The sequence below is a fragment of the Onychomys torridus genome, chromosome 11, assembly GCF_903995425.1.
Source record: "Onychomys torridus chromosome 11, mOncTor1.1, whole genome shotgun sequence".
Lineage (NCBI taxonomy): Eukaryota > Metazoa > Chordata > Mammalia > Rodentia > Cricetidae > Onychomys > Onychomys torridus.
In genome coordinates this window covers 67,851,972-67,868,917 of record NC_050453.1, presented here as the reverse complement: position 1 = coordinate 67,868,917, position 16,946 = coordinate 67,851,972, and the positions used below count along the sequence as shown (strand labels likewise).

At 48.7% G+C, this 16,946-nt stretch overlaps 1 protein-coding gene across 2 annotated transcripts in view; it reads right to left on the bottom strand.

Moving 5' to 3' along the window:
• Ccdc93 (coiled-coil domain containing 93) overlaps positions 1-16,946 on the bottom strand; it is a 77,579-nt gene that overhangs the window by 52,468 nt on the left and 8,165 nt on the right. For both annotated transcript variants that reach the window (XR_004946193.1, XM_036202264.1), the window contains exons 4-7: positions 15,331-15,442; positions 10,934-11,032; positions 8,818-8,874; positions 615-715 (exon numbers count right to left, since the gene is read on the bottom strand). Coding sequence is in view for 1 of the 2 variants with exons in the window: in XM_036202264.1 (XP_036058157.1) it covers positions 615-715; positions 8,818-8,874; positions 10,934-11,032; positions 15,331-15,442 (369 nt within the window). In the remaining variant the exon portion in view is untranslated. The remainder of the gene's footprint in view (positions 1-614; positions 716-8,817; positions 8,875-10,933; positions 11,033-15,330; positions 15,443-16,946) is intronic.

Genomic DNA, 16,946 nt, shown 5'->3' with positions numbered 1-16,946 from the left:
CGTGTGTGTGTGTGTGTGTGTGTGTGTGTGTGTGTGTGTGTGTGTGTGTACAGGCTCTCACTATATGGCCTTGGCTAGCCTGGAACTCACTCTGTAGACCAGGCTAGCCTCAAACTCACTGAGATCTGCCTGCTTCAGCCTCCTGAATGCTTAAACTAACGGCAGGCATTCCGTCTGTCCTTCCCTCCTGTCTGACTAGAGATAGTTTATTAGGAAAGGAAAAGCATCCTGGGAATGGGAGAGGGCTAGTAAGTGGACACAAAAACTCAAACAGCCTTTATGTTTCTTTTGTTTGTTCGTCAGTGCAGGGAGATGTAAGCTGGAGAACAGCCTTGTTCCTCAGGACACAGTCCACCTTGGTTTTCAAGGTGGCGTCTCCCATTGGCTTTAGAGCTCACCCAGTAGGCTTAGTTGAGGCTGGATCTCCCTGTCTCCACCTCCCCAGCGCTGGGGTAACAAGTGTGTGCCTCCACTCTGGGCTTTCTCTGTGGTTCTGGGGACTGGACTTGGTCCCTCATGCTGCAAGGCAAGCACTCTTGACTAAGTGGCCGCTGCAGCCCCAGCTTTTTGAAATGGTGCTAGGAAACAGGCGCTGACCAGCACCCACTACGTACCTGCCATATTCCAAGAGCGTGGAGTGGACTCGGGACTCCTCGTCCAGCAGCTCCTCCGCTCCCTGCTGCCGTCTGTACTTGCGACGGGGCTTGTAAGTGTCCTGAGGGGACGAGAAAGGCAAGGCGTGGAGCATGAGAGGCTCCCCTGGACTGTGGCTGGGTGCCTCCAGCCAGCCGGGGGAGTAGACCTTTCCTCCAGAATGGGGGGCACCTGGTCAGCTCACATCAGGGGCCACAGACACAGAGTCTAGGTGTGACAAATCCAATTGTCAACCTGACACAACCTAGGCTCACCCTGTCTAGGTCAGGCTGGCCTGTGAGCATGTCTGTGGGGGACTGTCTTGATTGCCTTAAGCCATGTGGGAAGACTGAGCCTGAAAGTAGGTGGCATCATTCCCTGAGGTTGGGCCCTGGACTGTAAAAAAGAAGAGAAAGCAGGCTGAGCACCCCACGTGTGTGCCTTCATTCTGCTCTTGACTGTGACGTGACCGGCTGCTGCCTTCAGTTCCTGCCTTGAGTGCGCCACAATAATGGACCGTGACCTGGGAGTTCCAGCCAAGCAAACCCTCTCTCACCTCATTTGTCTTTTGGTCAGGGTGGTTTTTATCACAGTAACGGAAGAGAAACTAGAGCACAAGGTTTAGGAACACTCAGGTGAGGGCTATGGTGGAGCTGCCTCCACCCCTGACAACCACAAGCCTCGTGTGCCGAGAAAGGCAGTCAAGGCGGAAGCTCCCTGACAAGACTGGCCTTTGCTCTGTTTTTCTTTTCTTTCTTTCTCTCCTCCCTTCTCGTTCTTTCTTCCTTATGTAGCTGAGGATGGCCTTGAACTTCTGATGCTCCTGCCTCCGGTTCCAGAGTACCATTACCACCTCATGTGCTGCCACATCTGGCTTTCGTACTCCAGTGCTGAGGGACAGAGCTAAGGTCATTTCAACAGTGTCTCCTTAATTGCACATTTTATACCGTGACTGTTAGTTTGAATTGTCAATGCAATCTAGAATAACCTGGGAAGGGACTCTAACAAAGAACTGTCTGGATCAGTTCGGCCTGCGGTCACGACCAGGAGGAAGATTTTTCCTCAGTCCAATTAAGCACCGTTCGATGAGCAGAGAAGGCCGACTGAGGACTAAGTGTGCATGCACTCATTCTCTCTGCTCCGACTGTGGATATGCCCAGCTGTTTCAAGTTCCTGCCTTGACACCCCCCCCCCCGATAATGATGGACTCCCACCTGGAATGGTGGCCTCAAATCAACTCCCTCTGGCCTTTTGTTGGGGTGTTTTATTGAGACAGCAGAGAGGAGATGATAGCATGTAGCTTGCTTCTAAACAAGGAACAATAAAAACAAGCAAACACAGAAACAAAGCACTTCATTGTTATTGTCACCAAGTACATTCATATCATAGTTTATGTTTAGCCTTAAAAACATTTTTGGGTTTGAGAAAGGAAGTAAGTCATATTTTTTGAAAAGAAAAGAAAGATCCCAGCACTGTCCACTGGAGAGTCTAGACTTCTGTTCTTCGGAGCCTCCACCCCCGCCCCCAGCACCGGACCCCACAGACCCATCTCTTCAATGCTGCTTCTTTTATGACCAGGCTTCCTGCCTTCACTGTTCAGTTATCCAAATTCCTGCCCATTCTTGTTCCAGCACCAACCTGCTAGGTTCCTTATCAAACTCTGTCTTATTACAACCACACCACATCTCTAGATGACATCAGAAGAGCAATATCTTTATATTGTCTGGTTTTGAAACACAGAAGGGCTGGTGTCTCCTCTGGTCTTGTGAACATGGCTTTTCTAGTGAACAGTCATTAAATGGCTGAGCTCCCCACAACCCCAGCCACAAACTGGAACACTATCAGATATGTGCGCCCACCGATCTTCCAAAGGAGACTTCAATTCATTCAGTTCGTTAGCACTGGAAAGCATGATGGTTGTTGTGATATGAATGTAAAATGTCTCCACAGGCTTGAGGGTTTGAACATTCGGTCCCACCTGTGCTGTTTGGAAAAATTATGGGGCCTTCAGGAGGCGCAGCCTTGATGGAAGAAGTATGTGACTGGGGTGGCTTTGAGCTTGTCCCTACTTCCTGTGTGTGGATGAAATGTGACTTCCCCACCATGATGGACTCCATCCCCCTGAAACTGTAAAACCAAAATAAGCTCTCTCTCTCTTTTTTTTTTTTTTTGTCTAAGTTACTTTTTGTTGGGGTATTTTGTCACAGTAACAAACTCTCCAGAGGGCCACACCTGTAAAAGTGCTCTTAAACTTAAGTAACAAAAAGCTTAAGAAAACTAAAATGCCCTGTACCTTTTTGCTGACTTTAAAAATTACTAGATTTTTGCTTTCCCCTCTTTTATGACAAAGGCTGGCCTTGAACTCCTTGTCTTAAGAAATTCTCTTGCTTCAGCCTCCAGAGCAGATGGGACTACAGGTTCATGCCTAGCTAGAGTTGTTTTAGTTATAAACATACAATACAATAAATAAAGATCTATTTTATATGGCATACCTTCTGATTGAATGTGCACATATATGCACATGTGCATATATATGACATCTATCTATCTTGAACAATATGTGTGGCATGATGCGTAAACATGAACATAACATGTTCAATAACCACTCCTTCTGATGGCCTGATCTGTCATTTTACCCCCAATAAATGTCCTTCCTGATGCTAAGACAGCAGTCAGTGATCTCTCAGGAAAACCCACTTGGGGCTCTGTATGTGTACCAGTGGACACCGTGCCCATACGTGCTTGTCCCTAGCCAACCCCACAGTCAACACTTCGACAGCCCTTTTAAAATAACTAGTACTCTAGTTAAAACTATTCCCTGGGGGATAATCTAGCTTATTGAGCCTTAGTTTACTTACTTCTCTTTATGAAAAGTTTCAAGTATCTGTGACACACACACAATCTCAGTTGTTAAAACATGTATTCATTGTATGTGTGCTCACATTTGTGCATGCAGGGGTCAGAGGTCAGCCTGTGGAAGTCGATTCTTTCTACAGGGATGGAACTCAGGTTTGCCAGCAAGCCCCTTTGCCCACTAAGCCATCTCACCGGCCCACCTCACATTTTTTTTTTTTTTTTTTTTGCAGCAATTATCCAGCATGATGCTTGAAGGCTGTTCTCATAAAGTTCTGCCACAAATATCCCCGATTTCGCCCCAGTGTCTACACAAACAGCCAACTATAAATAACACAAACCAGACTTACACAGAAATGAAACCAGAATGAACCTCTGACACTGTGACTGCGTGTAATTTAATTTCCACCACGCTCTCCTGTTATAATAGCGCTGCATAATTGAGCTGAACTGCTATTCTCCTCAGTGACCATTGAGAGAGCCAATGACTCAAGGCAGGAAATTGGATTCTTCTAAAAATAAAAAGACTTCAAAACAATAGCATAGGGAAACCCAGAGCCAAGGGGACTGCTTGCTCTGCAAAGCGATGGCCGGCTGGCTCTGTGTACATCTCAAGTATGGAACTCCATATGCATCTAACGTTTGGCACTTTGACACCACTATGAGGCAGAGCATACAGTATTATTTTCAATTTAATATTAAAGAGACAGGGGCTGGGGATGCAACTCAGTTGATAGAGTGCTTGCCAGGCGTTTGTGAGGCCCTGGGTTCCATCCTCAGGGCCACATAAACGGGGTGTGGTATAACATGCCTATAATTTAGTGCTCCTGAGGCAGAGGAAGTGGATCAATGTCATCCTCAGTTACATAGTGATGTCAGGGGCAGTTAAGGGGTACATGAGACCCTGTCTTAGTAAAAACAAATCAAACCCCAACAAATAAAATCATTTGTCTAAGATCCTAGGATAGTTATTGGGCCCAGGATAGCATTCTCCTAGGATGACATTAGCCCAGGATAGCACTGGGCCTAGGATGGCATTAGCCTAAGAGAGCATTAGCCTACAATAACATTAGGATTAGTGCAGCATTAGCCCAGGATAGCACTGGGCCCCAGGTATCTTGGCCTCTGATCTCAAGGCTCTTCTACTAACTTGCATGTACTATTCACTCTGGCATGCATGGGCCAAGGGCCGCCTCCCTAGCTGGTCTTCTCACAAGACTCACTGTACCATCTGTAGCTGAGATACGGTTTGCTTGAGCAATAAAGACCAAACACCAGCTGCTATTACAAGCCAACTGTAAAGAGCTACTGCTAAATCAATCTTCAGAGCGACAGGCATCTTCCCCCATCTCTGCCACTAAGCCACCGCCTAGAAAGCCGGTTCCCTCGAACAGATCTCAGCTAGGATTTTTCACTGTAAAAGGAGGGAGAACTAGCAGATTTTCCAGGACATGCCCAGTGTCTCATTCACTGTTAACATGATTGTGTCAATTTCAAGTCTGAGAGTAACGAACGATACTGTTTGGTATATGATTATGTTCACTTTTTCAAAGTTACATAGGGCCAGCCACATGGCTAGTGGATAAGAAAGCGTCCTTACCTGCTGAGCTTTATGACTGCAGTTTAATCCCCGAGACCCACACGGAAGGAGTACCCCATTGTATGTGGGTACTCACACATGTATACATATACAATAAAGAAACCAAACATTTTAAAAAGTTTATACAGAATCAGCTTACTATTTTTTTTCCTTTTGTACATGTTTGTTTGGGAGTACACATAACTGTGGAGGCTATAGGGCGGCCATGGAAGTGCTCCTCAGTCACTTTCTACCTTATTTTGTTGTTGTTGTTTTAAATTAACTTTTATTTATTTGTTTGCTTGCTTAGTGTGTGCGCACATGCCTGCATACAGCCACATGCAAACACAGGCACTAGAGGGAGGCTTTATGAGGCAGGGTCTCTCACTTTCACCAAAACTCACTTATTTGGTGAGGTTGTCTGCCAGCATGCTCCAGGGACCCTCCTGTCCTATCTCCTGCCAACTGCACGTCAAGCACATGTCCCCATGCTTAGCTTTCTCATGTGGGTTCTAGGGAGCATCTTCCCCACTGAGCCATCTCCCTAGCCACACTGGTTTGCTCTGAGCACATGCCAGCCCAGCACTGGTTACTCCGTACACTCTGTCCATCGTTCTTGTTTTCTGTTCATGGAAAAAACCGCACGGAGCTTAATTTTTTATTACACAGCTGGGGGAGGGCACACACATGTGCCATGGGGCACAAGTAGAGGTCAGAGGACAACCTATGGGAGTCAGTTCTCTCCTTCCATCAGGGATCCAGGGCATGGGAATCAAACTCAGGTCATTAGCTTAGGAAGCGTCCTGATTACAGAGCCACCTCACTGGTCCGTAGCTAACAAGGCATTAAGTGACAGGGACAGGATGACACCGAATGGGGACTCTTTCCTCCCTCACTCTGATCATCTCTCCTCGCAGGCTCTGACATTTTGCCTTGGCAAGTGATAAGGACATGTAAATGGCATTAAAAAGTTAAGGTGACCCTTAAAACAGAGAACTCCTGTGTGTCGGATGGCAGCTTTCCTCGCGGGGACAGTTACAGCTGCTTTCATCTGTCACAGGGACACCCCTGAGTCCACATCTGAAATGGCAGGGCAGGGAGAACACCACCGACCACCCAAGTGTCAAACCTCTGATCGCTGCCCTCACAATTGCCAGGGACAACTTCCTTATTGAAATGCAGAGAAGTGAAGCACCACTCCCAATCCTGTGTTCTACACTCAAGACTCCAGCACGTCACGACCGCCCTGCTCAAGAGCAAGCTATCTCCGCTGACCTTCACTCCCTCATCCTCACAGCCTAGTACGACTCTTCCAGTTTCCTGTTGCTGTGATAAAAAAAAACAACCCTGACAAAAAGCAGCTTAGGGAAGGGAGGGTCTATCTAGCTCCTAATTCTAGGTGACGGTCCATCAAGGCAGGTAAATCAAGGCAGGTATAGGACAGCTGGCCACGTCACATCCACTGTAAGAGCAGAGGGAAATGCACGACATGATGCACCTCGCTTGCTTGCTGGTGCTCAGCTCAATTTCTGCACCCTTCCACAGTCCAGAAACCCGTCTATAGAATGGTGTTGCCCACAGTGGGCTGGGGCTTCCCACATCAATTAACAGTGAAGACAATTTCCCCGTAGGCCAGCCTGCTCTAGACAGTCCCTCATGGAGACTGTCTTCCTAGGTGACTCTAGACTGGGTCAAGTTGACACAGAGCTGACCATTGCAGCATCTCTAACAGACACGCTTCAGGCAAGAAGCTGTACGTAAACCGCCTCCCACTCACCAGGGCACCACAGGCGCTCACACCCTACCCAAAAGCAAACAGCTGTAACTTACAACCACCATCCTTCTAATTTTTCACATGAATAAGACAGCAAACAGATCAAAAGCCCCTGGATACCAAATGATGGAGATGGCGAGACAGACAGACAGACAGACAGTACTCATTTGTGCATGCTTCTCCAGACACAGACCCCACCTCGCCCCGTGCCTGTTTCCAGGAGCAGGGCTCTCCTGCGTCCCTGCCTTCTCATGGATGCAGCACAGGTACTCCTCCAGGCTGCAGGCATCTGAACCAAACTGTGTGACTAAGCTGGGTATGGAGGTGCACACCTGTAATCCTGGCACTTGGGAGGTGGAGGCAGGAGGACTAACGTGATTTCGAGAAAGTCAAGGGGTATATGGTAAAATTTTGTCTGTAAAGAAAACCTTTAAAGATTTTCTATCACTTCCCACGACGGCATGGAGCCCACAAACAAGAAGGACACAGTGGCTGTGTGTGTGTCACTTGAGTTCTCCACGTCTCACCTCGTGTCACCAAGGGACCTGTTGTTTTCAGTGTCATCACTATGGGACAACACAAACTTCAGTCCAGAATTATTTTTCTGAAAAGATTCCCTAGCAAGCTCACAAAGCCAGACAAACTCAACTTCTAATTTTACAATGCAACCCTGTCATCCGCATTAAACACACATTTCATATTTAAGCTGGGTGACTTAGTGTTATTATTACTGGTTTTTCAAGACAGAGTTTCTCTATGTAATAGCTCTGGCTGTCTTGGAACTCACTCTGTAGCCCAGGCTGGCCTCAAAAGAACCACCTGCCTCTGCCTGCCAAGTGCTGGGATTAAAGGTATATACTACCACTACCCAGCCAGGGTGGCTCATTATTAACTAACATTAAGCACTAATTAAACACCAAAAAAGTAGCTCAGCTGGGGAAGGGCTCAGTGGGTAAAAGCACCCACCACGGAAACATAAGGACCTGAGTTTACATCCCCAGAAGCTATGAAAAGAACAGATGTAGAATTTGAGAATTTTTTTTTTTTTTTTTTTTCTGAGACAGGATTTCTCTGTGTAGCCCTGGCTGTCCTGGAACTCGCTCTGTAGACCAGGCTGGCCTTGAACTCACAGAGATCTGCCTGCCTCTGCCCGCCGAGTGCTGGGACTAGAGACATGCACCACCACCCAGCTTAATTTGAGAATATTTAATCTTAGCTCTTCTACCGGGACAGACAGTACAGACAGGAGAATCACCAGAAACTCTCATGCCTGCTGTACACAGCCAAGAAACAACAAAAATACTCTCTCTTAAACAAGGTGAAAGGTGAGGACTAACACCTGGGCTCCTCCTCCTCTTACCTACGGTCACAGCCTTGCACATGAGATCGAATAGAATGTTAGACGTGTTACGACACAATGAAGTCACACACCAGATACACGGTACACCGTGTGCTGTTTCTAAAGGAGAGACTGCGCACTGGGCACACAGGCTCCATTCTCTTCAGCTCAAGGCCAGAGGCTTTCATCTCCCAGCTCAGGCTCAGAGCATCTTAACAAGGCTCCCCACCCCCACCAGGGAAGTGGGTCATGTGTAAGACTCCGGTGATGAAAACGCACCACGTATGGCGACTTTCCCGCCTAAGCTCAAAGCCACTCTGTCTTCCCAGAGCCATCACGGGGTGGGGGCGGGGCAGTGAGTGCCATTCACCATCTCCAGTTCATCGTCCGTTCTCAAGAGCTGTTGCTCCTCCTGCCACCGGTGGAGAAAAGGGGGGCTTTGCATTCTAATCCTTCTCCTTAAAACTGGAACTAAGGACTCGGGGCGTGCCGGTGGGCGCCTGTATCCTGGTGCTGAGTGTGTAAAGCAGGCAGGGATGCTAACACACACCCTTTGCTTCCAGCTCCTGGGTGACATGTGACTTCTACAGGGGCTCTCTGAAGGCTATGCTGCGCTGGGACAGAAGCAAGGGGACTTACGGAGAGGTCAACAACAGTCTTGATGGCCTTGTCCTTTCTCTTTATGAAGTCATCATCCTGCAAGACAAAAACACAGGAGTTCAACCAGTTCTACTGAGGACTAAACTCAGCTGGACATACAAAGCTCCCTCAGCAAACAATTGATCACTGCTGTGCATGAATTAGTACAAATCTGCGTTTGTGTCATGCATGTGCAGGTGCATGTGTGAGTGCATGCATGTGGAGGGGAGAAGACGAGGAAAGCTGTTCTTCCTCTGGTGCTGTCCACACTTCATTTGTTTGGAGAGAGAGTGAGTCTCTCACTGTCTTGAGGCTGGCCAAATAAGCTATACTGGGTAGCCTGGGCACCCTGGGGACCTGCCTGTCTCCGCCTCTCCAGGGCTGTTACTACAACCTAGCTTTGAAAATGTTGACTCAGGAATTAAATTCAGTACCTCCTGCTTGCCAGGAGCTATCTCCCCAGCTCTCAGTTTTCTTATACATTGGAATGTATCTCCCATGGGAAAGAGCAAGGGCCTTTGCAGATAACGCTCACAGGCCTTACAGTAAGTAAGAGAAAGGCCATGGAGAGCAGTGATTCAGACAAACACCCGCCTGCCCAGTCCTCAAAAGCACTGCAAGTTCCAGTAAGAACCTAAACCCCAAGCCTCAGTTCTTGCATCTGCACAATGGGGCAGCAGCACCTACATGACTGAGCATTTGTCCGCATGCGGTAGGAAGGCAACCACGTGCCAGAGCATTTGATGGTGCTGAGTATACTCAACTGTCGCAATCATCACAGACTGTGCCTACAGGAAATGTGCCACGCAAGTAGTCTCCTAAAAAGCTTTTTACAAAAATAGAACTGTGGGCCGAGGAGGTGGCTAAGTCAGTAGAGCGTGCGTCCCACAGGCATAAAGCCCTGAATTGGACACACCCCGGGACCCAAGTAGAAATAAGCCAGGCAACCTGGCACATATTTGTGACCCCGGCCCTGGATCAGCCAGTCTAGATGAGTCTATGAGTTCTAGGTTCATGGGAGACTATCTCAATAATGAGAGAAAACAGAATAAAAGGAGGGGTGGAGAGTGACTGAGGGAGGTACCCGATGTCAATCTGTGGTCTCTACACACACACACACACACACACACACACACACACACACACGGCCATGCCTGTAATACACGCAACTTCGTCAAAGCAGTTCTGAGTCAAATACAAAGAGAAGAACACAACTGTAGAGATTCACCCTCAGTGCCATCTAAGGAGCAGCTGCATGAAGCATGAGGCTGTTCAGAGGTGCCAGGTGGAGGGTGGGGTGCAGGAGAACCTACGTGACCCCACCTCAGGACTCTCTCAGCGCACACTTACACCAGCGAGGAACAAGGAGGGAGGAGAGCACACACAACCTGGCTGGGGGCACTTCCTCTGCAGTGGGCAGTTAATACCGAGAATTACGACAGGCCAGACTGCCCGAGATCAGTGCCTGTTGAGTGCTCAGCCCTAAAGGAGAATGCACGTCAACTGCTGCACGGCTCGGGGACAACACAGAGAGAATGCATGCAAGCTGGGGGATGGGGAGGGGGGCTGTGAAACTGCACCCCTGAGCTCACTGTATCTGTGACCACTGCCCAAGATCGGCCAACGTCCCAGCAGGCAGCACTGACTGAACCAGGGGGGTGACGGAAAACAAGGGAGGAGGCCAGGCGTGGGAAGGGCACGTGCTAGAGACTGTCCAGGGTGGGTGGAAGGAGCTGGAAGTAGATGATCATATCTACTTACACAGGTATAAAATTAAAGATTAAAGGGGAGAAAAAAGCCCCAGCAAGCTGGAGAATGGCTCAGTGGTTACGAGCTCTCACTGCCCTTCGAGGACACAGTCGGCTGCCTAGCACGCATGTCAGGTGGCTCACAACCTCCCAGAGCTCTAGCTCCAGGAACCGTGACTTCTTCGGCTTCCTCAGGCACTTGCACTCATGTAAACACACAAACACACACACAATACAAATTAGATAAAAGAGAGAGAAGGAGAAAAAGAGAGAGAGACCGAGAAAGAAAGAAAGAAAGAAAGAAAGAGAGGAAGAAAGAAAAAAGAGAAAAACTCATAATAAGTAAGGAAGTGGCGCACAGTGCTGACCTCCGGGAGGCTGTAGGTCTTCTGGAACTGGGATATCGAATACGAGCGGATGTAGTCGCCCATTTCCTCCTTCGTTTCTATAGCTCGCTTCACCAGCCACTGGGGAGAAACGAGAAAAGTGTGAGGTGACAGGAACCACAGAGAACATTTGGTGCAACCCTCTTCTGTTAGATGAAAGAAATCCTTGCAGGTAGGAGAAGATGCATGGAGCCTGAGGCATCGGGGTCCCTGGAGGGACGTTCTCCAAATCCCCGTGACATTTAAGGTAGCCGGCTCTGAGTGTGACAGACCTCACAGAGACACTACATTGCTTTGCTCAGTGATCTACGGCTACAAAGCTCTAAAGCTGGGAGTCACGACTGGGAGGGGTTCCACGTCAGGTGACTGGACAGGTGTTTTTATTACCATTGTTATTATTGACATAATGCTTTTATTGATTATTTGGAAATGTCACATAATGCACCCCAATCACACTCACTTCTCAGTCCTCTCCCCTGTGGACCCCCCGCACTCCCCAAAAAAAAGAAGAAAAAAAATACCAAGTCCAATTTGTGTTGCCCATATACTGACTAGAGCATGGTCAATCTCCCAGTGACCAGCACCTTAAAGAAAACTGAGTCCTCCCCAACCCGTCCCCACCAGAAGCATCGACTGTGAAGAGCTGCGCTTCAGTGTCCCTATCACAATTTTTAAGAGTTCTCTTCAATGACTTCACATGCAGACTAATGCTTTGGGGTAGGAGTGTTACAGCAGCTTTCTATATCTCTCATTCTCAACTATGAGTCTGCAGTCATCGATAACACTGCAGAAGATGCTTCCTGGCCCTTTACAGGCAGTGGGAGCACAGATCATGGACTTCCACATGGTTTCTGGCTCCAGCCCAGGACACAGACATCAACATGACTCCAGGTGGAAGAAAACAAAACAAAACACACCAGATGGGTTTTTATTACAGTTCCTAGTCCCACAAGGCTGGTGTCCAGAAGCCCCCAGCTCTGCTCCTCCCACTTTCCAACTTCAAACTCCATGTAATTAAAACGCACATGAGTGTTGTTGTGGAACATTTTCCTCCAAGATTGAAACATTCCATCCTACAGGAAAACTCTTTAAACAAGAAGGTAACAACAGGAAGTCCCTGAAATTGACCAGATTCACTAGGCCCTACCCTGCCAGAGTGAGCAACAGAAGCTGAGAGATTCCCTCAGACAGAAGGAAGGCAAGCAAGCTGCAGAGAAGACTCTCAGACAACCAAAGCTGCAAAGACACCTCTGAGACCAGACCGGCTGATGGGAAGAAGCAGAAACCAGGGCAGCTGCCCGGAAGAGGCTTAGACCTGGAAAGGACACTCTCCAACCTGCTGAGTTGCCTGCAGGCTGTGCAGTGTGCTCCAGGTAAATCTTGTGAGCTGTCAGCCATGCTTGGGTGGGCCTTGGTGACGAAGATATACTGAGTCATTTCTGCTCCTGTAAGTAAGCCCTCACCCATATCCTGCAAGTAACTAATAAAACTCACTGGTTCATCAGGTTGGACTTCGGTGGTATCCATACTTTGGTCTGCTGTGGACTCCCTTATCTGAGGTGAGCAGACATGTGTGTATCTCCCCCCAGGAAAAGTTTTGTCACACAACACATGCACAAACATAAATATGCACAAAACACACACACACACACACACACACACACACACACACACACACCCTGTGGACAGTGCACATACACATATACCCTGTGGACAGTGCACACACACACACATATACATATACACACACACACCCTATGGACAGTGCACACACACACACACACACACACACACTTTGGACAGTGCACACACTGAGCCTCTACTTCTCCTTCCTGTTCTTCATTCATTCTTTCCATCATTCAGGAGCACACTGGAAGAGAGAACCATTTGTCAGAGTTGACAGTCTCTCCTCAAAGAGCACTCCTACATCCTCAAAGCAATCTGGGGGTTTGCCAAGCTCATAGCATATTTGGCCAGGTTGAGTTGCCTGGACATCTAGATATATGGCCCATCGCAACGTACTGCTGTAGGAACGGGGAAATTCTATAGTTGCTTTGTCTGTTTGTTTCTTTATTAATTGCGTGCAGGGTGCACACAGGCATGCCATGGCTTGGATGTGGAGGTCGGAGAACAACTTTGTGGAGTCACTTCTCTTTATCTGGGAATCAAAGTCATTCCAATAACTCAAGTTCTGCGTGTGTAGAAGGCAGCCAGCACAAGTAAAGGACTCACATTAGGAAGCAGGTGCTCCAAACAGGTGGGCTTCATGAAAACAACATGCTACATATACCGTGGGACACACTCCTGCACTGTGTATTGTAGTTGGAGAACTTCTCTCCAGGTTTTATTAAGCCCCTGCAGTCTCATAACCCATGTATAAAATAATTATACAGACACTTATATTATTTAAAATGTTTGGCCATTAGCTCAGGCCTACCATTGTCTAGTTCTTATTCTTATATTTAGCCCATTTTTGTTAGTCTATACTTTGTCACGTGGCTTGTGGCTTACCGGTGTCTTTACATGTTGTTTCTCATGGCGGCAGCTGGCAGTGTCCCCCCGCCCCAGCCTTCCCCCAACCCCGAAATTCTCTTCTCTCTTGTCCCACCTATACTTCCTGCCTGGCCACTGGCCAATCAGAATTTTATTTACACAGAGTGATATCCACAGAGAAACAACATGTAAAGACACCGGTAAGCCACAAGCCACGTGACAAAGTATAGACTAACAAAAATGAGTTAATTTAAGATAAAAAAAATAGGTAACAAAAAGCCTACAATGGCCATACAGTTTATAAGGAATATAAGTTTCTGTGTGTTTACTTGGTTGGTTCTGAGCATCTATGGGCCTGGCGGGTGAGAGAGATTTGTCCTGACTGTGGGCCAGGCAGGACAACTCAAACTACAGTGTATATCCTGGGAAGAACACATTTCTGCTATGAGACCTTGCCCAGCACCAGCCGACACTGCCTGACATCCTAAGCAGGGCAGAAAGAACCCGAGGAGCCGCTGCAGCTCCCACCAGGGACCGTGGCCCCGGGCCATGTGCTGTCTGCCCTACTTTCCTTTCTGTTGCTGTGCTAGAAGATCCTTACAAAAACAAAGCAAGAGCGGGAATGGCTTCATCTCCCAGGTACAGGCGACAAGTCCGTCACTGGGAGGAAGTCCAGTCAGGGGCTGCCGCCACTCACTCTCATCCGGTCGAGAGCAGAGAGGTACGCATGCACACCTCGGGTTCAGCTAGCTTTCTCTACTCTCGCCGGGTCCGGGGACCCAAACCAGGAACGGTGCTCGCTCCAGGCTGGGTCTTCCCACACCAGTTATGGCAGTCGAGACAACCCTCGCAGACATACCCACAGGCCATGGTGACCTACACATTCCAATCCCCTCCACTGTGGTTCCAGGCCGTGGCAGATTGACAGTGAGAGCTAACCATGTAGCCAGGCGGTGGTGGCGCACGCCCTTAATCCCAGCACTCGGGAGGCAGAGGCAGACAGATCTCTGTGAGTTCGAGGCCAGCCTGGGCTACAGAGTGAGTTCCAGGACAGCCAGGGCTATGTAGATACCCTGTCTCGAAAAACAAAAAAATCAACCAACCAAACAAACAAACAAAAACTGGACTGACCAAGGAGTGCTCATGTGAGTTCACCTCTTCCTCCTGGTGGGTGGATCACTGGACCCTGACTCTGACCTTTCATGCCTGTTTCTATTCCAACTGCGGAGATGCCCTTTGATGGATCATAGAGAGTGTGCTCCAGTGGAGAAGGTAAAGAAGGCTGCATCCCAGGAGCCTCTCAGAGAACCTGTTCAAGAGTTCCCACTGTCAAAGATAGTGGAGGGAACCTCTTGACACAGTCACTTCCTACCATGACTCCCCAAGCATTCCCACAGACTACCTACATTCACAGACTCAGATCCAGGGTGGGAGAAAAACACATGTCTTAGTCAGCTGGTCTAGTCTACTTGGCAAGCAGACACCTAATGATCAATGCCCAACACTACCCTCTGGCTTTCATATGCATGCACTCATATGCATGCACACACACGGACACCTACACACACTTGTATGCTGCCACACGTGTGCAATTCCACACTGGTGCACTAACATATGTCCACTGACCACACACACACACAGAGCTGAAAAGAAATAGAAAACCATCTGATGGGAACATTGAGAGACTGTAGCAGAGGCCAGTGCGGAACTTCGGTCCATGGCAAACCAGCTGCCTTTTAAGGATGATGACCAGAATCCCAATCAACTGTGCTGCACCATATCCATCCCACGCTCACTACACCCAAGATCCAGGCTGGGCTGCCGAGAGCCAGATGTGTTCCAGGAACTCTTAGTTCCGAGACAAGAATGCACAGAGAAGCCCTTACCTGCACAACAGGGAATATGTGAATAAAGTCCATGCCCTGGATCTGGTGGGGCTCCAGCTGATGGGGACACTTCATCCTTGGGAGAACCGAGACAATCTTTTCCGAAAGAGCTCTGTCCGGAAAAAAAAAAAAAAAAAAAAAGCAGAGTGACGCACTGAGAGGCTGTAAAGACATCTCTAAAATTTAAGCAGTCCTCCAAAGAAACCTCGGCACATGAGAAGCACAATTCAGTTGTGTGCATATGTGTGTGTGTGGGGGGGGGCAAGACAGCTTGACCACACAACTGCCATGGCAGGCTTAAAGGCCCAGGCCCAGCTTCTGTGACAGGCTTACTGGCAGGCAACACTGGGGTCCAGTAGAAGCTATGAGCTGACCCTACCCAGGGATGGACCAGCATCTAAGGGGAAGTACCTGACATCCCAAACATTCCCTATACCCCTAGACAAATGTCAGCCAGTCAGGGTCCTGAACCCTGGAAACCCCCTCACCCCAGCCTCTGCTTTGATAAACCCCACCCTGCCCAGGCTCTGCTCGCACCGCTGCATCAGAGTCCACGCTCCAAGCTTGAAATACAGGCTCTTGGCTTTTACATACGGGATTCAGTCTCCATGGTGGTCTTTGGGGGGTCCCTTCGATCTGGGCATAACAGTAAGGTCTCAAAACTGATTCTTCTCATTTGTTATTTCTCTTCTTTCTTTCTTTCCTTCCTTCCTTCCTTCCTTCCTTCATTCGTTCTTTTCTTTTTTTTTTAAGGCAAAGTCTAATACAGTCCAGGCTGGCCTCAAACTTGCTAAGTAGACAAGGCCTATACTCCTGCCTCCACCTGGGTGCTGGTGCTGGCCGGTATTACAGGCATGTGCCACCATGCCCTATTGCGTGTGGTGCTGGGGATCATCTACCCAGACTCTACACTGAGCCAATGGAGACCAGCAGCTCTGCTGGTTCTAGGTGCAGGCTCAGTGTGGGTCTTTATGATCAGCATGCCATCTCGCTGTTCTTTAGTACCATCTTCTTCAGCGGGAGGGGTGCGCCCTCTAGTGGGCCACAAAGCTATAGCTTGCAAACGGACCATTTCGTAGCTCAAAATCTAGAGGCTGAGACTTCAGCAGCACACAGCCAACCTTTGGCCTTTGGAGAGGGTTCTCCCTGGCCACTCCTCATAGTCAGCTTAATCGGGCAATTCATAAATGCCCGGAGGGAAGGATACAGCAAGTCATTTCGGGTTTTATGAGCCTCTTAAAACTGCCTCCCAGAAACTACAGCCAAGTCGTCCTGACAGTCCCGGCGACTAGTGGGAATAGCTGCCAGCCCAACCCCGACGGCAGGAGCGACAGGAAAGGAAGTACAAGGGGGAGGGCACGTCAGAAGTCAGGGGGGCTTCTTAGAGACAGTCACAAGCCACCCTCTGCTTTGCCGGGGGAACTCGGACTTCCTAAGAACGTCAGAAGAGGGAACATCAACTGAGAAAAAAAAGCCACTAGAATGACCTGTGGGCAAGCCTGTGGAACATTTTCTTAATTAGATACTGATAGGGGGAGAGAGGGCCCAGCTCACTGGGTAGGGCGCCACCCTGGGCTGGTGATTCTGGGCTGTGGAAGAAAGCAGGCCGAGCAAGC